The 23,022-nt window shown below is 37.6% G+C and overlaps 1 protein-coding gene across 14 annotated transcripts in view; it reads left to right on the forward strand.

The window, feature by feature from the left end:
- LOC124143984 (serine/threonine-protein phosphatase 2A 56 kDa regulatory subunit delta isoform-like) overlaps positions 1 to 19,659 on the forward strand; it is a 48,918-nt gene extending 29,259 nt beyond the window's left edge. Inside the window, exons 7-18 of one of the 14 annotated variants that reach the window (XM_046513236.2) lie at positions 162 to 292; positions 1,794 to 1,865; positions 3,162 to 3,324; positions 4,786 to 4,836; positions 5,195 to 5,314; positions 7,014 to 7,138; positions 8,009 to 8,110; positions 9,053 to 9,125; positions 10,208 to 10,342; positions 11,834 to 11,865; positions 14,026 to 14,034; positions 15,354 to 15,486. In XM_046513236.2, the coding sequence (XP_046369192.1) occupies positions 162 to 292; positions 1,794 to 1,865; positions 3,162 to 3,324; positions 4,786 to 4,836; positions 5,195 to 5,314; positions 7,014 to 7,138; positions 8,009 to 8,110; positions 9,053 to 9,125; positions 10,208 to 10,342; positions 11,834 to 11,848 (987 nt within the window). In that variant the 3' untranslated portion in view covers positions 11,849 to 11,865; positions 14,026 to 14,034; positions 15,354 to 15,486. Of the gene's footprint in view, positions 1 to 161; positions 293 to 1,793; positions 1,866 to 3,161; positions 3,325 to 4,785; positions 4,837 to 5,194; positions 5,315 to 7,013; positions 7,139 to 8,008; positions 8,111 to 9,052; positions 9,126 to 10,207; positions 10,343 to 11,833; positions 11,866 to 12,457; positions 12,495 to 12,977; positions 13,001 to 14,025; positions 14,035 to 15,353 lie in introns of all 14 variants that reach the window. The other 13 variants (XM_046513221.2, XM_046513214.2, XM_046513194.2 and 10 more) reach the window with 13 other exon arrangements.
- The last annotated feature ends 3,363 nt before the right edge of the window (positions 19,660 to 23,022 follow it).

Here is a 23,022-nt window from a genome sequence, read left to right on the forward strand (position 1 = left end):
TGAATAATGGCATGATCTCATCTCCAGATATTAATGCTTGAAGTCTTGATATTTGCTGTTTTATACAATACATGGTATCTTGGGTGAAAGGTTTGACAGTCATGAAACAAGTTTGTTCCTCATAAATGCACAATCTTAATTCACTGTTTGTCTTGTTTCAGCTTCTCGATTTATTTGATAGTGAAGATCCCAGGGAAAGAGATTTTTTGAAAACAATATTACACAGGATATACGGAAAGTTCCTGGGTTTGCGGGCATACATACGAAAACAAATTAATAACATATTTTATAGGTAAGTATCTAATAATATTTTAGACATTATTTGGATAAGATTGAGGCAGAGGCTGTTGACATCATATTATTAATGTTAAGTTTATATCGTTCAAGTAGCTGAACCACAGGTTCGTGTGAACTTACACTGTGAGGACTTGTCTGTCATCTGAACAATTACAATTTCGTCGATTCCTCTCAAACTGCCTATGGTGTTTGCAACTGGTAAAAATAAACATTTCTCACAGAATTCAGATCCGGTTGGTAGCATGGCTGTTATGACAGCCATATTGAAGTATCAGTTTGCCTGTTATGTATCTGAAAATGATGCTTTAGAGTTAAGTTTGGGCTAGTAGACTCAAATGTTTTTGGTCCAGACTGAAATTGGATGTACAAGGAGTATGTATATTTTTGTATTTGCCCGTTCCAACTCAATCCATGAGATTGAGTTGGAACGGGCAAATACCAAAATTTAGTTCTCGCTACCGCTAAACTAAGATCTGAGGACATCCCATTACAGGTCACGTCAGACCGACCTTGCACGAACTTTGACCAACCAATGGAGTGACCGACCGATGGAATGACCAATCAAAAGGCAGCTTTCTCGTGCTTTAATGTCAAATTGGCGACTACGCTTTTCGAAACATATTTTGACAAATTCTCGATTACAAATTTGATACCTGAACAAAAAGAACATTCTGGAATGGCTAATAGATGGTCTAGATTGTAAGGATACAGTCGTTTAACCCGTAACTATCGTTCAGAATACCCCATGTTAAAGTTTTCGAGGTTGCATGATTAGAAATCACATTCTGACTGTCACTTTCATAATCTGGTAAGCGACGCTCTGACTAGTTGGATGAAAGGTCGTTCTGATGTGACCCCCAAATGGGATGTCTTCAGAACTTTGTTTAGCGGTAGTTCCAACTTCACACGATTGTAACTCTAATGATATCAAGAAACAACTTGAGTTTATGAACTCATCTTTTAAATGGACACCATAATCAGTTGTTATTTTAACTAGATCGAGGTATTGCCACAATAAAAAACAAAGCTTCATCCACTACTCATATAGCACATGCATGGTATTCATAATGAAACCATAGAAACATAATTCTTCATATATCTTTAGATCATTAAAATGTTGTCAATGTAAATTGTAAATTGTGAATTGTGACGTTGTGGACATCATGAGATGAAAGTAAACTGCAGAGCCTCACGGCACTAGTTGTCAGATTAACTCAAGTTGATGCTCTGGACACCATTTTATCTCGTAAAATCTTGGAGCTTATCAAAACAGGTAGTCAGGCCTGTAATTTAGTTTTTTATTTAACAGATCAACATTTTGCATATTTTTCTCATTTATTATATGATAAAACTTTATGTTATGATTTGAAATGTCATTATTATTCTGATGTGTTAATGATTGAAAAAGCCTTCCATGCTGCTTTCAATTTTATCCCTTTGTATAGTTAGTTCTAACGGCCAGTTATTTCATAGAGCATACTGATAAGGTGTTTTAGTCTTTTTTCCAGGTTTATTTATGAAACAGAGCATCATAACGGTATTGCAGAATTGTTAGAAATCTTGGGAAGGTGAGTTGTTGGTTTCTGCTACATTTCTATTAAAATAGTTTGTTTTAGAAAACAAATTGTTCATTTTACTCTGAAGGCTTTCCAGCCTAACCTCACATACTGTTCTGTAGGATTTGGGATGGGTTCTCTTAGGAATTCTATGTTAGTGTTTGCCTGCTAAGATACGTACTTCAATGGCATGGTTGAGATAGTTAGTTGACATATGCTAATAGACTCTGTGACTTTGTAACCGTGTGACTGTAGGTGTCAGTTCCAGATCTAGTGTCTATACTGATTGTCGCTTTGATGAAGTATGGTTCCTTGTTCTGTTGACTTTAATCTAGAGTCTTTCCTATTGATCACTTTTGAGCCTTTAACCTTAGACTCCTATCTTTTCCCATTACTCGAGGAGTGTGGTAGCCTAGTGGTTAAGGTGTTTGCTTGTGAAGATAGTGTCTTGAGATTTTAATCGCTGTAAAATATTGTTAGGTAATATTGCTCGTTGTTCCTTGTCTTGTTCCTTGAAAGTTCAACTGATGTCTCCGAGTTGGGCAGTTGTGGTAGTTGCGTTGTTAAAGTGTTAGCTTGTCAAGATCTTAAGTTTTAAACACTATACTATATTAGATATTGCATCAGATAAGTCGTTATATCAGGAAAGGCATTAATAGTTTAGTTAAGATTACTTGAAGTTCAACTAGAATCAATACTCACTAAGATGTATGTGCCTGTAAGTCGTGAGCTGGTTAAGAGAGGCCTGTCTTGTTTCATTTCCTAACGTGTCCGTCAAACTGTCATTGATTGATGATTAGCTAGGACTCCGCACACAACCTTACCCTGATGTGCCTAGGCCTGATAGAAAGTTATTACCACCCTATAATGAGGCTTGTTGTTTATGGGAAGGTAGATAATTGTGTTTTGTCATGTGTACAGTACCCTGTGGAAAATGTCTGGCATGTTTTTGCGGTCATGATTAAGCAGAGCTATCAAATTTCAGTGTTGGTTTGAATTTTGATGATTGGTTAAAACGGCACTGAAATTATTGAAAAACAGGCATAAAGATGTTGTTCCAATATGTGTACCTGCCCTTTTGATTCCTACCTAACATGTGTGATGTTACTGATAAAAATATTTTTCAAGAATGAAATATTGCGCTATGTCTTGGGACTTTTGGCAAAGATATGAGTATCAATTAAAGAAATAATACCAACATAGTTTGGCAGATGTATAATTGAATCAGCAAAGTCTTTTTAGTTTCATTTACTGTATATAATTTATACTGAATTCGTTTGTCTAAAAATTGTTTTATATTTGTTTCAGTATAATAAATGGGTTTGCTCTTCCTCTGAAGGAGGAGCACAAAGTATTCTTGCTGAAAGTATTACTCCCTCTGCATAAGGTGAAATCTCTAAGTGTGTACCACCCTCAGCTGGCCTACTGTGTGGTGCAGTTCCTAGAGAAAGACCCCAGTCTCACAGAACCAGTGAGTCAATATTTCTTCAACAAAGCTTTTTGAAATATATTTTGTCAGTCTAGTGTTGTGGACAGGAACTGAAAGTTCTACTGAGAAACCTCTTCAAAACCTGGAGCATCACAGTGTTTGTGTTTCCTGGACATGACACTTTTAGTTATGTCATGTTGTCTTGCAACTTTATACTGTATGCTAGTAGCACCTGTGAAGATCCGGGTAGAGAATAGTCTTCAGCAACCCATGCTTGCCGTAACAGGTGACTACGCTTGTGATAAGGGGTGACTAAAGGGATCGGGTGGTCAGGCTCATCGACTTGGTTGATTCAGGTCATATCACAATTGCGTAGAATGATGCTCATGATGTCAATCACTTGATAGTCTGGTCCGAACTCGATTATTTACAGACCGTCATCTAATAGCTGGAATATTGTTTAGTGCAGCTTTAAACAACAAACAAAACAAGAAATGTATGCTTGTAGGAAGTATAGAGTTTCTGGGCATTAAGGGTAACCACCTCAATGGTCTTGTGGATAGAGCATCTGTCCAGAGAGCGGAAGGTCGGTGGTTCAATCCCTTGGCCACCTCATACCACAAGATGTAAAAGGATGGTACTTGTTGTTACCCTTTCTGGCTTTCGGTATTGAGGGCATAGAACAAGGACTGTTAAGATGCGGCATGCTATCGCTTTGGGCTGGGTGGTCGGGTAGCCTAGTGGTAAGATCATTCGCTCGTCACGCCGAAGACCTGGGGTTCAATTCCCGACATGGCCACAATGTGTGAAGCCCGTTTCTGGTGTCCCCGCTGTGATATTGCTAAAAGCGGCGTAAAACCATACTCACTCACTCACTCACTATCGCTGTGGGCTAGCACTATGAAACTGGCATAAGTCCAGACTAGTACAAGCAACCACACAGACACATGCATGCACGTCACTATATAAGTGCAATGACCTTCAACCTCATTTCACTTCATCCTGTCACTTTTTATTCAAGATGTGAAACCTTTGGTAAGAGCTGGAACTGTAGCGATTGATTTATAATGGGTGTCTCAATATATCCAGAATTGACTTTTGCAATTTTAGACATGATAGATGTGTAATGTCTTAGAAGTAGTTAATGTTTCTGTAGTGATTTCTGGATTAGTGATGAGAAAAAAAAATGCAGTCTTTCTCTAAAGCATTGCCCATCAAATAGGCATTGATTTCCACGGCTCCAGTCCTCAAAGCAATCTTTGCATCATGACTGTTGGAATATCATAAATTACTTCATAGATTAACAATAATCATAGCAATAACATTGCTTTGTTGAATGAGACCTTGGATCACATGGGTTGGTCTCCTATTCCTGTACAACTGACTGTGTTGTCTAGTAAATGTTTTTGTAAATAGCACCAAAGCTCAGATGACTTTGAGAAAATGTGTACAGGGTAGAACGGCTAATAGACCACTTTCTTCAGTATGCTTTGTTTTTTGCAGGTTATCATGGGACTGTTGAAATTCTGGCCCAAAGTGCACAGTCCAAAAGAGGTAGGAGTCAAAAGTTACTCAAAGTATAGTGTAATAGGATATTATTTCCCCCTGGAAATTCATTCCAGGAGAAAGTAATAATCTAGGTAAAAATATCCACTGTGCCGAGGATATTATTTTTTCAGCCAGTATCTTATTCACACTGGAATGTTTTTCCTTATGAATATTCTTTCCTCCAGAATATTTTGGACTCGGGAACACTGCAGTGAAATCACTGTAAAACATGTTTTGCTATTATAGTATTTGGGAAAGTTAATAGTGATATAATAAGAACATTTAACTATTGCATTGGGAACCATATGATCATTAAGAATTAGATGAAACTTTGCCCATACAGTTCCAATGGGATTGTTTTCAGGTGATGTTTCTGAACGAGCTTGAGGAGATCCTTGATGTGATAGAACCAGCAGAGTTCACCAAGGTGATGGGCCCTCTCTTCAAACAGCTGGCCAAATGTGTCTCAAGTCCACACTTCCAGGTATTTGTGCCCTCATCACTACAGGAGCATCCTAGTAGGCAATTCACAATAGATCATACAGTCGTCACATATTGCAATAAAAATATAAAATATGAATACAAAATGATAGTCAAATGTTACACTCGGACTAGAAATACTCTTGTTGAGATGGTTAATGCATGTTTCCAAACATTCCAAACTGAACATTCCATGGATTGTCTTGTGGCCATTCCTGATGTTGTTATCCTGTTGCAGCCCGCGGTCACTATTCCTCACGGAGTCTGAGAGGAGTGTTTGTGTAGCCCATTACCCTGAGTTTGTGTAGTTGAGGCCCTGTGTGTATCCTATATACTGTGGACTAAACAAGAGAAGCTGTCTGTATTTGCAGGTTGCAGAGCGGGCTCTGTACTACTGGAATAATGAGTACATCCTTAGTCTAATCAGCGACAATGTTAGTACCATCCTCCCTGTAATGTTCCCAGCTCTCTATAAGACCAAACAACACTGGAACAAGTAAGATTGGTCACTTCCTTCCTACCCCTACTTTCGTACATATGTCCATCCGTCCGTCCAGCCACCCCACATGCGTGCATGCCAACTGTCGGTTGGAGATGGTTTTGACTGCAGTATGCTTGCAACCAGAAGTTAAAAAAAATTCTGTAATGGGTTTCTTATTCTTTTAAGTCTTGTACCATGTGAATTTTAAGTCATGAACAGACACACTCTTACTGAAAATTAAAAAAAAAAAAAAAAAATTAAACTATTGATGTTTATAACAGTCAAATTATGACCCCAAAAAATAAAATTGATAACATGTCTGAAATATTTTGGTGGCATTTTGACTCACCCTTCTTTATGTGCATGTCTTTGGATTCGTAAAGGCCACTGACATTTTGATAGCCATTGATGAAATCAATGACATCAATGATTAAATATTCCCCAGTTGAGGAAATAACACTTTGGTGATCGAGTTTCAGGTAATCTGCAGCCATTACATATCTGAGCCTGGTTGTCTGTGCACAATGCCTCGTTTCCATGGTGACCGCTCCCCTCCTGCCCTGCCTGAAAGAGCGTTGCTCAGGCTCCCCTGGCCACGTCTGATGCCTTTACCTTTAGGGGAAGTCCTTCAAGGAGCACAAGATGGCCTCATTATCTGTAGTACTTTCTCTGATGCCAGTAATCAATTCCTTTCTAGAAAACAACTCTTGTCTGTTGTCACCTACTGGTCACTTTGAATTAAAAGTCTCTGAAGTAACATGCAGAATGATGCAACAGGGGATATACTTGAATTACCACTCATATATTATTCAAGACTTTACTTCACCAGTTTCATTCTTTGAAGTCTATGACTTGAAAGACATTTCTTGGCCAGTGTTCAATGTTTGGTATAAAAGACAAGCAGTCCTCTTCTGTTTCTAGTGTTAATGACAGATTTGGGGCAACAAAAAATATCTAGGACTGTATCAGAGTTGTATCCCTGTCATCCCATCCTTATACATAGAGCCCCATTATGTAAAGGTGCCAGACAAGCCATACATTTTTCACATGATTTGAGTTTGACTTCTTTCTTTCAGTTCCCCATGTGTCTCTATGCTCTGCATTGCATGAGTGATTCATATCTACCTTGTACATATATACATATCTGTCAAACATACCTATGTATTGGATCCATTGTCATGCTTGTCATCAGTTCTTTTGCTATTTTTGTTTCATCGTCCAGGTTGCCGAGCGAGCACTGTATTTTTGGAATAACGAGTACATCTTGAGTTTGATCAGTGACAATGCCTCAGCCGTTTTGCCAATCATGTTCCCCGCTCTTTACAAGAGCAAGGAGCATTGGAACAAGTAAGCTGCTAACATTATGCGCGTTAGTTGACGCTGAATATGCCAATTTAATCACTTTGCTTTTGGGGGGCGGTGTGGGAGCCTAGTGGTTAAAGCATTTGCTCATCACGCCAAAGGCCTAGGTTCATTCCCCACATGGGTACAATGTGTGAATCCCATTTCTGGTGACCCCCGCCGTGATATTGCTGGAATATTGCTAAGAGCGGCGTAAAACCATACTCACTCACTCACTCACTCACTTTGCTTAGGTAGGTAGTGTACAAATGCGCAAAAAAAATCATGCAAGCTTATCAACTAACCACAAAAAGCTTGATATAAATAGCTGATTTCAGCAGATTGAGTTTGGAAATAATGCTGATGTTTTGCCAGCGTTTGTGACGAAAGTCGTAAGAAAAACCTGGAATGAAACTTTCATGCGTAACATTGCCATTCATTTGATACCTACCATCAGTTGATGTTTGGATTCACTGACAAGATTTGATACCTTTACTTTGGTTGCACTACTACCACTTTGGTTAGCATGAAGGTGGTTCAACAGTAATCATCTTTATTTTGATGGCATGATATTGCAGCTGATGTGTTTGTGTGTGAGTGCGCATGTAGATTCTCACATCAACAGCTGTGTGTAGGGATAAAATTCTATATGTACTGAGTGTTGTCAAAACCATGTCTTGCACACTTAACTTTAATGTAAGACAATTGTCACTGATTGGTGATAAAATGTTTTTGTTTCAAATCATCAGATCAACAGAATACTAAATGTTAGTATTGTTATTAAATCGTTCACAGTGATGAGTTTTTAATTGAAAATGCATGCTGTTGCTGCAAGGAGGTTGTGTTGTGTTGACGTTGAAGTATGATTGGTTACAGGACAATACACGGGTTGATCTACAACGCTCTCAAGCTCTTCATGGAAATGAATCAGAAACTGTTTGATGACTGCACTCAGCAATACAAGGCAGAGAGACAGAAGTGGGTGGTTCTCTTTCATAGTTTTCAGTGTTATTATGGTACTTGTTGTTACGCTGCCTGGCGCTTGGCATTAAGGTGCTAAAACAAGGACTGGTCGGCCAGTCAGGTTACTCTCAGAGCAGGGTATCCTATTAAACTGCGGCTTAGGATCTTAATGGCCTAGCACTAAAAGACTGGGAGTCGGGAGTTTTAGAAGCAGTCCCACACACATGTGCATGCAAGTCACTATGTAAGTGCACTAATCTTGGAACGCGATGTTAAACTCCTCACATCTGATCTTCAGGTGTGAAGCCCATTTCTGGTGTCCCCTGCCGTGATATCGCTGGAATATTGCTAAAAGTGGCTTAATCAAACTCACTCACACTCACTCACTCCTTATCTTCAGTGTTATTGGGAGTATTGTAGGTGAAATGCATTCTCAGCATGAAGAAAATTTGGTCATATGATACTTGATATGGCTGCAAGTTTCAAGAGCTGATTCAATTGAAACATAATGCGTTTAACTTTGTGATTGGTGAAAGAGCAAAAGGAGTATTAACTACAGTGTGCATCTGTCAACATGACTGACTTTTTTAGTTGTCACATCCACATGTCCACAAGTGGTGAATCCGGGGCAGACTAGGTCCTATGTACCCAATGCTTGTTGTAAAAGATGATCTAAGTTTCTGACTAGGTGGTTACATTTGTTTCAGAAAAATATTTAGGTTTGCTCTCCCTCTGAGGAGGAACACTAAGTTTTGTTGTATTACTCCTGCTGCATATGGTGATGCTCATCCTATCAACCACTGGTTTGTGTGAAATGATATTGCTTGAATTATATTTGACTAATACCAATTTTGACTCTTTCACTCATGTCATGTTTTAGTCAGTAATAAAATCACCCACGAGAAATTGATACAAATGAATAGGCAACATATTGCTAAGGATTAGTGATTCTTTCAGGGAAAAGGAGAAAAACAAACAAAGAGAAGAGGCCTGGACTAAAATCCACACCTTGGCCAAAGACAATCCACAGGTACGTGTGCACTGATGCTGTTGGCAGGATCCTGCGTTCAAGGTTGCCATAGAAACAACATTCAGACTCGGGTGCTCAATCGGTATATGTTAACGATAAGAAGGATGCCTTAAACATACCACTTTTTGTAGGTCTGTAATAAGGTAAATAGTTTTGGCTCTCATTGTACCTTTGATCTTGTTTTGTAATGTTTGATCCCAAGGCCCTGTTCCATAAAGTGATTCAACTAATGCCAGTCAGTGTAGGTAAAGGACATCTAATAGTTTGGATACTATAACTGTTTTATCAATGAGGGCTTCTGTCAACATTAATCACTGTATTCGAGGCTTCAATGGGTTAATTGTGTGTTTGTTATAAATATTATATTGCCGTGTTATTGGACCACCTTGAGTTTGGGGATGAAGATGGGGCAGATAGGACATTGTAGGTCAGGGAAGTATCATTAAAATAATACAGTATTTTGAGGTATCTGTATTTTAAATTATGAGAGTGTTTTGTTTGTTGTTAACTATCTTATTGAGCACAACTGGTGTCTGTTTCCATGGCAACATGATATAGGTTGGGTATCCTGCCAAAGTGTAGTAGATTGTGTCGCATGCAGCATGACGCCTGTTCGAGTTGACCATTTCCCTCATCGTCAGTTTTATCACACAGAATGTGAATGAATTAGACCATTTTTTAGGTTCCCATCTTCATGCATGTATTACTTTATTTGCAGACAGTACACTGACGGTGATTTCATTGAAGCAGTTTATTAATAACATCCCCAAAATGTAACGATTATGAGCATGTATTTGTGTGAATTGCTGTTGTGTTTCACATTAGAATTTGTTGAGCAACCTTTTCAACTTCTCACCCACATTATATTTCATTTCAAACAAAGTCTTGAAAAGAACACCAGTAAGCAGTGAATGAAATTTAAAAGCGGGACATGCTTATCTCCATGGATACGTTGCCTGCTTCTGGTTGTGGCAGTGTTTTGGTCTAGTTGCTTATGGCAAAATCAAGCTTCACTAAGAGAGAATGCAGCTTGTAAGCAAGGGGACAGTCTAGTCCTCAATGTTTTCTTTTTTTTATTATAGTTTAGATCATTAGGGAGTACCACGCCGACGGAAATGTCGGCCAACTCCGGTAACTCGCCGGTACCCAACAACACAGCAGAGGATGAGGGGGACATGAACCTTACCATGGAAAAATTGGAAAGCGAGGCTAAGGAGGTAGGCAGCTGTTTCGCTACACAGTGACGGCGCCACTCATTATGCAGCCATTTGGTGTAGGAATTATGACATCCTTTTCATAAATGGACATCTGAATGTAATTTTAAAGAAAGGAAAATCCTTTGTTATAATGTTGATGGCGCATTTATTGTAAGGATTTGATTGAACAAATGTTACTGTTATGTGTAGCTCAGGTGATTAAGTTTAAGAATGACTTTTGAAAATTGATGTCAAAAACGGGACAATTGGAATTCAATATGTACTAAGGGACATAACTCTATCAGTCACAAGAAAGGTATTGCATTACAAACAATTTCCATAATTGCATCATTTATTCATGTATGGGTGAATTCAGTTTTCTTTCCACAGTTTTTTCCCTTTTTATTTCCTTGTACACCTACCCTCACTTAGACTGTTTGAAATATCATGTTTTCAGTAACACTTGCATTATCATTGAAATATGTAATAAAAGGTTTCACTTGCTCCTCACATTGACATTGAGCCATTTCCTCCCAACCTGTGGCTTACTTCACATTGATTCACAAAGACCTGTTTTCATTCATAATTAGTGTGAATAATTTGACTTGGAACTCCTCGTCAGTTTGCTTGTGACATGACTGAGCAGGATATTGTTATATGCTTGTTAAAGAAGCACAGGTGATGCCTAGTCTGCTGATGTTTTGCTTGCGCTTGCTGTAGATTATTATTAACAAATTTGATAGACATATAAGTGATTCTTTCCAGCTTTTAATGTAACCCATCCCTTGTCTAACAAGTAGTAGTTCAGGTTTGTTTGTTGGAATGTTCATTTCATATTTGGAAGTCTCCTTTTTATATGTAGGAGAGTGTTTTTATATTTTTACCTCGTCCGAAACTGTATGAACTCTTAGTAGTTGTCAGGTTTGCTGTATGTTTTCCTTTAACCTGAGTTTCCTCATACTGTTCAAATTCTGAGTGCATAGTACTTCTATTTCAATGGTGATTAATGTGTCTTATGTATAAGACATAAGAGTAGTATGCTTGTTGAACAGTAAGTAAAAGATGTGTACGGCCCTGCCCATTTGCATGTTGGGGTTGTCAGTTTGTACATTATTTCCATGCAGGATTTATTTGTTTGATTCGGTAATATACTTTCATGGAGAGTTATTTAGTATGCTCAGGCACCCGAACACCTCACTTTTTACAATAACTCCTTATGAAAGTATTGAAGATTCAACATGCATCAATTTCTTGAAACTTAATATGCTGACATTTTACTTTTGTTTCAAGGTTAAAAATGCTTATGATTGCTGAATGTTTTACATGTTGTTTGTTACTTCCACCTCATCTGAGGTCCCCTATGGGGTCAAGGTCCATACTAAATAATCATGTTAGGAACTGATGTGCAAACTTTGACATTACCCTTAGAATACTGTAGTGCTCTACGGAGTGTTCATCAGGAACAGTACCAATGCAGAAAATGACCAGTGATGACATCTTTTGTCCTTCCAGAGTTGCAATCGGTAGCAGCAAGCATTTATCTGGTAGGATTTGGTCTTCAGTGGTTTGGATAGTTTTATTTTCGTTTAATCCCTTTTGCTTGATTTGCTTATTTTGTTTCTAGCTGACTAGAAGCAGAATGAACCCAATCACAGACTGGTATTTGCTCACAAGGCATTGATCATGTCACTCTATAACTGTCACTGTCTCCACGGTAACTGAATCTAACACAGTGTGCTGTTATGTCGGTCATCTGTGACCAGTTTGGAGAACTAGCACACTAACGGAAGAAATAATTTCACTTTGCTATCTGGCTGTCACAGGATTCTCATTGAAGTTTCACCATCCTATACTCGATTTGATTTATTGCATCATTCTCATTGTGTTCATTTTCTTGAAACAATATTTGGATATCTGTGTCCCCTCTTTCCATTTTTTTTTCTAACCCTTGACAATGCCAGTTTCAACTACAAGAAACTGAAGATTGAGGTAGCGAATGTTTCTGATCAACTAGGCAAGACCACCCATTGTGACTTGTTTTGCCCTTTTGCAATTCTTGTTAGTATATGCTTATTTCATGGTTAATTAGGTAGCACCTATGATTTATTTTTGATTATTTGGTTTAATTATTTTCAGCTGTCTAAGGTTTTTGGGACATACCGACATCGTTTTGGTAATCGGTTTTAGAAGACACATTTTTCGTGTTAATGTAGACAGTCTGTCAGCTGCCTCTGTCGCTGTCAATAGTTCCTTTTTCTTAAACCCACTCTTTCTAACGTTAATTTTTAGGACTCAGTCAAACATATTTTTTTTGTCATTGCCAATTTTCATCATAGATCTTAAAGTTATGCACTGTGTAGATTGAAACAATGACATGGATGCTGTGGAATCGGTAAGCAGTACAAATGGGCATAAATAACATCGTCACACATCACGTTACACGTCACGTTTTACATCGCTTGTTCTCAGCAGAGAATGATTTCTTTCACATAGTGCTAACCACAGCTGTGTGATCTTGCTCCTGTCGTAGATTTCACTATCATTCGTAACTCCATCACTGCCATCATGAATTTCAAATTTTTGTCACAGGAAGAAGTATTGAAAAACCATGTGTTTTTTTAATATTGTGCAAGTTAGATGGTGTTCACATTTTCAGGAGGGAAAAAACTCTTTTAGAAGGTAACGTTTTGGAATGCCTTGAACAAATTTGGCATGAGCATCTAAGGATTTCTTGTGTTTGTCATTGAAAATGTAACACTTTTTTTTTTTTTAAATAATCGTCCAATGTGCATACCAAAGTTATTTCTCAAATTTGAGCATGAGCATTGATTTTTGTTCAGAGTATGATTTAATACTTACAAAAGTTCTATTTGTCAAATAGAAGAAACAGTTGTTAACAGTGAACCCTGCTTTGCATGGGGCGGTTTTGGAAAGGGCTTTTTTTCTTTTTCTTTTCAATGGTTTGATGAACTTTATAATAAATTTCATAAATATAATTCTGGCAGCAGCTTGATATGGGAAGAAAGTGTATGATTGTTATTTCAAAGTTCTTCCCACTTGAACAATAAGAAAGGTTTTAAGTTTTACAGAAAAACATTAAGATCTAATGTTTTGAAATCTTGTTCAGATGGAACTTCAGGTAGTAGTGTATAGTGTTTGGTATAGTGTCATTTGCACTTGATCTAGGAAAAGTTAGTTCTTATTTTGTCAAAGAATTGATAACTTCTTGACAGTAAACATTGATAATAGCAGCAGATTTCCTATGACAGAAGTGACAAATAGGACAAGTCGATGGCAGCATTTCAGTGTGTTTGTTAGCAGTTTGCCATTAAGTAAGGTGAAGACTGTAAAGATGCAGGGTTTGAGTGTTCATGTTTAATGTGTTATGACGTTGCTTAGGATAGTGATGTCAAATTATTTTCAAACAGTCTAGGTGGGTATGTGTGCAAAACACATTGTACTCCGATATGCCCCTTTCTTGTGCCTTTTTTAGCTGATATTCTTTCAAGGTTATTTTTGGATGTTCTTCATCGAAATGGTGCTTGGACCCCAAACCAATATTTAGTTTTAGCATGAAAACCAAGTTCTCTAATCAAGTGACAAAAATCAGTGTTGGTTGAATCTGTTTTACTAACATTTCTTGTGAAATGTGAATAAATCAATAATTGTTGAAATATTGTATTCTTTCTTTTCTTGCATGTAAGGCGGAAAAGGTAATATTACTTTCTTGACCAGTTCATTCAAATTAGACTGAATCATGTTAATTATGTGATCTATGTCAGAAACCTTTGAGTCTACTAGCCCGAACTGATCTCCCAATATCCCTTTTCAGTGATTTTTGTGTGTTTATATACAAACTTTTATTCGCTAAGACCAAAAGAAATTTTACTGACCTGCTTGTTCGGACTAGTGGCTATTGTCATAGACTGATGGTTATATTGTAAGGCAAAACTTCCGGTTGGATTTAACATGTTTATTTGTTTGAACTTTACGTTTTTGTTTTGCTATCTTGAGAAACATTGATTTATTGAGATTTTATGCATGCCTGTTCACTTTAAAATATTGACACAAGACAATAAGAACTAATCTTTAGAAACATTTAAAATTTACATTTTAAAATTTGTGGGCATTTCATTTCTTTCCTCCGTGATTCAATAAGTTGTTCCTATTTTTTTTAAATACACATAGGAACAATCATGTCTGACTTCAAACTTGATTGTGTGAAATTGCCATTCTGACATTTAACATCAAACTTTGAAATCCTTGCTAACAGCTTTCAAAGCATAATAGATCTATATAATATAATGTGTGCATCAAAATATTAAACCCATGGCTCAAGAGGAAAATTGTCTTGGACATCAAAACATGTGACTTGAAAATATCTTTCAAAAGTTCAGAGAAGATACTGTTTAGGAAGTTGTTCTGAATGGTGTCAAGGAAAGGCTGCACTGGTGGTAATTGTGCTCTGAATGCTGATAAATGACATGTTGATGTCACTGAAACAATAAATGCTTTTGATTTCATTGTTCTGTGCATAATGTTTCGATTATCCGCACCAGGCCTTGGTCCTCGGCACTTCTATGACTTTTAATGATAGCCTGTTTCACCTCAGTTTGGTTTCTTACATACCATCTGCAAGTAAAGCCAAAATGTATTCTCGGCTGTTGGAAGGCTGGTTTGCATTTGATTGGGTTCATATTTTGAGTTTTATCAATACTACCTGATTTGCACCTTTAACCAGGACTACTTGTTGTTTTGTTATTTTTGTATTAGATTAGATTGATATTGTACATATCTAGATTCGTGCTTTCATAAAGGTTTATTAATATTATGCTTTTCTACAGTAAATATTGAAAGATGAAATAAGACCATTGATACTAATAATGTCTAGAAGCATTGTTACAAGCTTCAGAAGATAATTGAGGACATACTCAGTTGATTGATTTGTAATTTTAGGCATTAATTTAAGCCATGATGAACTTGTATTGGCTGGTCGGCTGACAAATAGTTATATCCTTCTTTTTCATTCCAGATTACCAAGAAAAAACCAAAAGACAAGCCCCTTTTACGACGTAAATCCGAGTTACCACATGACATGACTATGATTAAAGCATTGGAGAGCCACACTAGGTCAGATGAATATCTGACTAACACCTCCGAAAGCAATTGACGACGATGGACGAGCGTCTCCAGAGGCAGAAGATAGCGAGGGATGGGTGTTGCCTTAGACTAACCGGGGCGGGAGGGAGGGGATTTGTGGCTTTACCCACCCCACCCTGCTACCCCGCTGACCAAATATAGTGATGAAGAAAGCATGCAGTTTGAGCGGCACTTAACATCTGCGACTGAAGTAGTGTAGATAGAAAACACTGACATTTTATTGTACATAGTCCTGATTCATGATACTGTTTTACTGTTTGTGTACAGGCATAGAGTGTGTGCTATCCACCAACAACCTGCCTGTGTGGTAGCTCACACCGTTCCGCAACTAATAAAGTTCAAACTGCTTGCTTTCTTCCTCCTCCAAGCTTGTAGGTCGGCCATTTCGGCTTCCATTATGAGGTTTGAAAGAGAGGCTGACAATGAATGGAATATTAGATGTGTGACGAGGCACTTAATGTATTATTTATTTACTCTCTGAGAGGCGAGGACCGTGAGTTTGGTGCAAGTATATCCGTAAGAGACGTAGGTAGTCAGAATATAATTACTACCATGTGTTTGATGTATTATCATTCATTCGCATAAGACAACCCACTTACAATCAGGTGGTAAATCATGTAACTATTGAATGCGTGTGTTTGTGACTAGTCCATTGATTTCACACTGTTTCACTGTAATCGGCTCACTCACTTGTCACTCTTCAACTTTGATTGTGCGTGTGCATGTCTGTACGAGTGTGTGGCTGTATTATGTTCAATCTCCACATCAGTTCTTTTCTTACCTATTGGCTCAATCCTAATTTAAGGCTCATGATTCCAGTCACTTGGTGGCGTTTATCTCTCAACATGTGTGTGTTCTTCATAGATTAAGCTTCCCATACTTCTTTCACAGAGTGACTTTTTTCCCTAAGAAAGAAACAAAGCTGTGCATGAATAATTTTTGTACCCCATTTCTTTTGTTTGTCCAGAAATTGTTATTTTTGAAATCCCTTGATTGTATTATCTTGGGGTTTCTATTTTTAGAGTTCTGAGTTGTTTGTTAACTGAAAAGCCCTGACTGTATACCTGATATATTCCAGAATGATGTACCATGTAGCAGATAATTGCATTATAGATGTATTCCTTGCAGATGCATACGTTTTATCTCGACTGTCAAGGAACCCAAATTATAGGATAGAGACGTGTAAAGTGTTGACGATTTATCTTTGTATACTAATATTTAATGTACTTTGTATTATATAGGTTCTGTGCTTAATATGCAAACGGTGTCCTCACATTATCAAGAAGCATGTTATTTTCCACTCGTCCTACTTTGTTAGATTTTCTTCCTGATAGTGAGTGCATGTAAGGCCCATTTCTTCAAGTCGTCACATTTCGGCTGCTCATTATGGTTATTACTGAATAATTGCTGATTGATGAAGAACATAAAAATAATAATGAACTTTATGATAATTTTGAACATTTTTTCACTTCCTTATTGTTTGTGTGTCTGGTTGCACATGCTAAACGGGATATCAGCAACAAATATTATCTTTGTTTCTGACAGCTATATTCGAAAAGAGGGTTTTATAGACTTTGTTTTTAGTGGATATTAATCATGTTTGGAGAAAACTGTGACTCTAACATGGTGGCTGTGTTATAATGGTTGTGTCTAGTATTGCTATAGCAGCATCTAGAAACTGCACTCGTTAACCAGAAGAAAGTTCAACAATGTCTGTGACTTGTTAAATGCCCGGTTGAGAAAAAGTAATATTTTAGCTTGTTCGAATGAGACTGGTATGCGAGTTAGCGTATGGGTGTGAGAGAAATTATGAGCAATGCTCATTGTTATTGTTTCTGGCTTACTGCATTAAGCCGCATGAGTGATAATTATATGTCATTGTATCTAGTGATATCAAAGTGGTCATGAAATTCTGTCAGCCGTTTTGAGGATATTTTTTATTTTGTTTGAAACAATCCTTTTCTAACATTTCACAAGGCAACCGAACATCTGTGATTATCTTCTTGATGTAATGTTAGTGCTCGGCATTGGAGCATCAGTTTGTAGTGTGCTCCAGCAAGGGAATGTAGAACCATGAAGTCTCTTGTGTGTATAGGATTCATGTCATGAACCATGTTGCTATCTCCTCACTGCTTCTCAGCAAGGAGATGTCATTTTATTCAGCAAGAAAGCTTTTAGAGGTAAGGAGTAATACCGATTTTATAATGAAGGTGTCCTTTTATTTGCATATGAGTATAATATGAAATCTTGATAATCACTTTGTTGAAACTATAACAATGTTCAAATGTGGGACTTTTAATGTAATAAATGCATATTTTTATTAAAGGGTTTCTGTTGTTTTCAACATTAATTTATCAGTGTAATAGCAAAATTATTAGTCGACTAAAGATACACACATGGAGGAATATCTTTATACTGATGTATGCTACTCTACTTTTGTAAGGGAGGTTGGCAAAATCAACTGCAGAAGAAGTGCAAATCTAGTGCATAGAAAAGTCATAGGAGAAGTGATTTTTTCCCTGATGTTAATAACTGAAGTACATTGATACATGTCATTAACACATCAGATGCTAATTTTCTTTGCAAAAGATGAGTAGTGTACATGACCTGATGAATAGCTATTCAACATTGTAGATAGACATAAAAGCTGTATGGGGTGGGGATCACACTGGTTTCCTTAAATATCCACTTCTTCAATGCTGATCAAGAAATTGAATGTAAATCTTGTGCACATAATCATATTCATAATTTTTATATGTAATGCACTAATGACTCGTATATAGGGACTGTGAATTCAAACTGTGACCTGTTTGGTCGGTCAAAATAATTTACCACCTTCAAAATAGTCTCTACAATGCTGTTATACAATTATAGCTTGTTCAAGGTTGGTGAAACCCTGGTTCTTATGCAGCTATTGTAGATAAAACCTCGAGCAGTCATTACATGAACTTATGTTACCAAATACTAGTGTTTGAATCTCGTCTATAATGCAACTCTGGGGTTATGTGATTCGCAAAGGAAACAATGCTAAACAAATGGACCAGGGTGCCGTTGTACAAAACAACCTTTCCACTGTCTGTGTTAAGGTATGGGAGTTACGATCACCTTAGCACTAAGATCACTTTGTACAACGGCAGCCTGGCGTGGAATCATACAGTTGTGGGGTCTACTTTGAGTACCACCAATGGTTGTACGTAAAAGCGTTTTTGGATAGTACTTGTGCAAAATAAACATGGAACATTATCAGACTCATTTATTCTGTTTTGAACTGATTAGTATAACTGTATTTATCTTCATTCCTTCAAAGCATGCTCAACCGAAACTGGAACTTTCATTCCTTGACTTGTTTCACAGTGGTCAACTGGAAGTGAAAATATTTGACAAACGAGTATGTAGTATTAAGGTGATAGTATACCTGTTATGAACAATATACATTTAATGGTCATCTCAGATCATGTTTTTGCTAACAAATTTTACATGCTAACTTAAACAAATCACACCTCTACTGTTAATTCATGTTACTTTTTACTTAAAGGATCTCTGTCCGTCCCTTCAAATTTTAAGATAAATGATAAATACTTTAAATGGGTAGTTCATTTCGTTATCATGTTTCAAGTGATAACTGCTGATGCATATAAAACCACAATTAAAAGCTTAAATAAAGGCTTAAATTATAGCTTAAATCTTCCCACCAGAAAGGTGTGATAAGCATATATACATTGCCTGGTTGTTACATTGTATAATTACTATGATTCTGTAAATAGGGAATTCTTGACTGACCTTACAGCTTAACTTCTTGGGTCTCAAGTCCTCCAAGTTATGCTTGGGGAGGTTTAGTGTAATTTGTTTTATATTTGGATTGTATGCCTTCTGTTTGACTATTTGGTTAGGATCATTATTAAATATGTAACTGCTGCACATAAGATCATTTTATTCAGTAACCTCTTGCTATATGCATTGCTACCTGGTATAGGGTATGCAAGACATGCTTATACATTGTTTCAAAGAAAGGTGTGGTCAACCTTATTGGAAAGCCATTTGCAAGGAGGGAAGAAAAGTTGCTGTATAGTATATGATGTCTTTTGTGGAATAAAATTGCAACACATTAACATGAATGACCTCTTGTAATATTGAAGATGATGTAATTTGATCTTATAAAATTATTACTCTATAATGTTGACTTGGGTTTTGTTACTTTGTTCCCAGAATCATTTATATGGTGCACTCCCATCAGTGACATCTTTGTAGAAAACTGCCGATATAACCCACTCTCTTTGCCTTGATATTGTTTCAGTATTGTTTGTCAGAAATTACCATCTTGTGTCGAGGCTTGTGATGGTTGATGGAACTAATTATAATCCAATGGCAAAATGATGATGTGATCTTTTGTCCTTGATCCCATGGCAAAATATTGATGGCAAATTAAAATATCAATAGTTGTCACTGATATCACGCTTGACTATTAATGCCATTATTATGGATATGATCAGACCTAATTAATAAAAGGACATGCCAAGTTTAAGAAATAAGAAGGAAATCAATATTGGAAATTAAAGGTATTCATATCACCATAGTATTGCAAAAGTAAAATGCAACTGTAACAGTAGTGTTCTTAATACCACATTATCGTTTAAAATGCAGTAAAACTGTATAATAAACTGAAAAGTTCATTTTAGCAATTGGTGGTATTGGAACCAGTCATGAAAATGATGAAAAGAGGTTGGAAAGCTGTGAATGTTTATATTATAATATAACAACATTCGTTCCATACCCATAAGAAAATTAAAATGAGGCAGAGACCCTTGTACCATAACGACTGTGTCTTGAATATGTGTTACTGAATTATCAAATCGTGAGGATACAGGTGTTCGCGCGAGAAGGTGAGCTTATCCTGCACAACCGGGGGCACACCCGTCACAAACACAAGCAAAGGCAAGGCAAAATTTCACCTGAATAAACACCGGAACGTATGGTACAAGTCTAAATACTGAGTTGGAAATGTCTACCCTACAACATAGCTTTACTAAAGCCTTGAACGTGCTGAATGCACTAACCCTCATCAAACAACTTTCAGCCAGTCTTGACACCTTTTTAAATCTTCGTAGAAAGAGGGTGCTCCATTGTACCGCAACAGCTTTGAAAGGCTGGAGCTCCTGGAATATTGGTCAGCAAGAAGTGGAATTTGACGCCAGTCTTGATAGTATTTTTGCCACCGACTCTTTATGCGTTGATCTAAATATGAAAGAGATGAGGGTGTTTCACTGGTCTCCTTTGTTTCTAGTTCAAGTGGCTTAATCAGTAGAAGGGAATTGGCTATTTGACCACATACAATCCACATAACTCTTTTTACGTCCTGGCTAAATGTAATGGAGGAATGCGAATCTGTTTATATCGGAAGTAGAAGAACCAGATTCTCATGAGTTCTCCGACTTAAGTGGTTGTGAGTATGGTTTTACGCCGCTTTTAGCAATATCACGGCTGGGGACACCAGAAATGGGCTTCACACATTATACCCATGTCGGGAATCGAACCCTGGTCTTCGGCGTGGAGAGCGAACGCTTTAACCACAAGGCTACCCGACCGCCCCTCTCCGACTTAAACCATGCTATGGTTGATATTATTATAATTCCTCTATAATTTGCATGACCTATTGTTGAGTAATCGTTTAAATTTGGTTAAGAATGGCCTCTGAATTCCTGGCTCAGAAACAACTGCAACAATAGCGTGATTTACAAAATATTCAAAACTACATCAAGACCGATCTTTGTCCTCAAAGAGGAAACCGGACACTTGTCAATCAACGAGTAGCACGACATGCAGGGGACCCATTTAAAGGGACCGCCGAGATATAGCGATGATATGGTGGCGTTAAATAACAAACAAACATTGAGAGGGAATTGTTTACTGCATGATGTTTGGTAATGGCTTAATCTCACGAGAGCGATATGTCTACGTGAAGTGTAATGTAAAAAGCACTTGGCAATGGCTGCCAGGAGCCTGTGCGTCAAGCCTACTGAGCTCATTTACATCTAACGGCGTTGAACAACAAACAAAACATTTGAAAATAATCACGTAGAGTTATAAGAGGCAAGTAGTCAAACTGCTGATTGCATGTCATCGAACACCGACGGCGTGGATCGTTGTTCACATATCAGTCACTGGTTCAACTCGAATATTTACAGGTCGCCGTCATATTGCTGAGTGTGGCGTTGAACAAAACACAAACCACAAACAAACACTACATCGGGCTCCCCTCAGACGGACTTCGACCTGACGCTCCGGGATAGGCAGCAACTAACTCCATGGGTTGGCGGCATACGCAGCCTTCTTGGTAGACTAACATCAAGTCTCTGAAATGAACTATTTTACAGAAAAAATAATAATGCAGATCCCAGAGACTTTCATGCCATTTCTTCAGACACTGCAGTAATCTAGACTTGCCAAATATTATAGGCTTGCATGGGCTGTATGACAGACTGCCTTCCTGGTAGTTCACAGGTTATTTGGGGCCACAATATTTCAGAATACTTCCGCTACATGTGCGGGATAACTTAACATTTATATATTTGAAAGTTTTATATATGGTCGTGAATTGTAATGAAAATATTTTTTCAATAAAAATAACATGACTACTGCAAAATTCACCCCTCCTTTAAAATGTTTTAATCATGCAACATGAGTCATAAATACAGATAAAGCTGTCGAGCTTTGTACAAATTACTATATGTTCAATAGGTACTATATGAAGGTTATGTATCTTTATGCATTTGAGGGCGGCTGCGAACTATCTCAAACATCTCACCTACTAACTGATTATTTCCGTAGACAAAAGTACAACAGACAACATTTCAATGCCGCCCTTCAAACATCTTCCCGAGGCAAGTGAGTTAACTGACTATTAAAGTCCAGTTTCCACCCATTGCCGAACTAGGCTGGTATTATGGAGTTACATTGTGGCTGGACCAACGAGTCTATGCATAGTCTAATCAAAATCGCGCACTGAAATCGAAATCCGGTTCGTAAAGTCTCATGCAGATTTCGGTCGACTGCAGGATTTGCAAAGCATGTGCACCGCTAACTCGTTGTCAACAGATATCTTCTAAATCTTTTCATGTTTTTAATCAAGGTGCTCAGATTATTTGATGCACTTCGCAATGTAAGACTCGTTTAATCACAATATAGATCATGATTATCGATCAGATCGTCTTGACTGGGCGCCACCGTTTTGTTTGAAGCAAATGCAAGTGATACGAGAGGTTGAATCTGATTGGTCAATAGGAGAGGCATAGAAAGGACACAACTCGTAATAGCCACTGGTGGCGCTACGATCGAGCCCAGGAATTCCAGCCTAGTTCGGCAAGGGTGGGAACTGGACTTTTAAAGTCAGTTAACTCTCTTGCCTCGGGAAGATACCCTTCAAAACACTACTGCAATAGTCTGTCCTATCCCTGGACACAATATTGTTCATTTAAATATAATTTCTTAAAACTTCTCTTGATTCTTCTGTAGTAGTGTGTTTCATGAATGTGTGTGGGGCGAGT

This window comes from Haliotis rufescens, unplaced genomic scaffold (assembly GCF_023055435.1).
Source record: "Haliotis rufescens isolate VD_foot unplaced genomic scaffold, xgHalRufe1.0.p SCAF_3, whole genome shotgun sequence".
Taxonomy (NCBI): domain Eukaryota; kingdom Metazoa; phylum Mollusca; class Gastropoda; order Lepetellida; family Haliotidae; genus Haliotis; species Haliotis rufescens.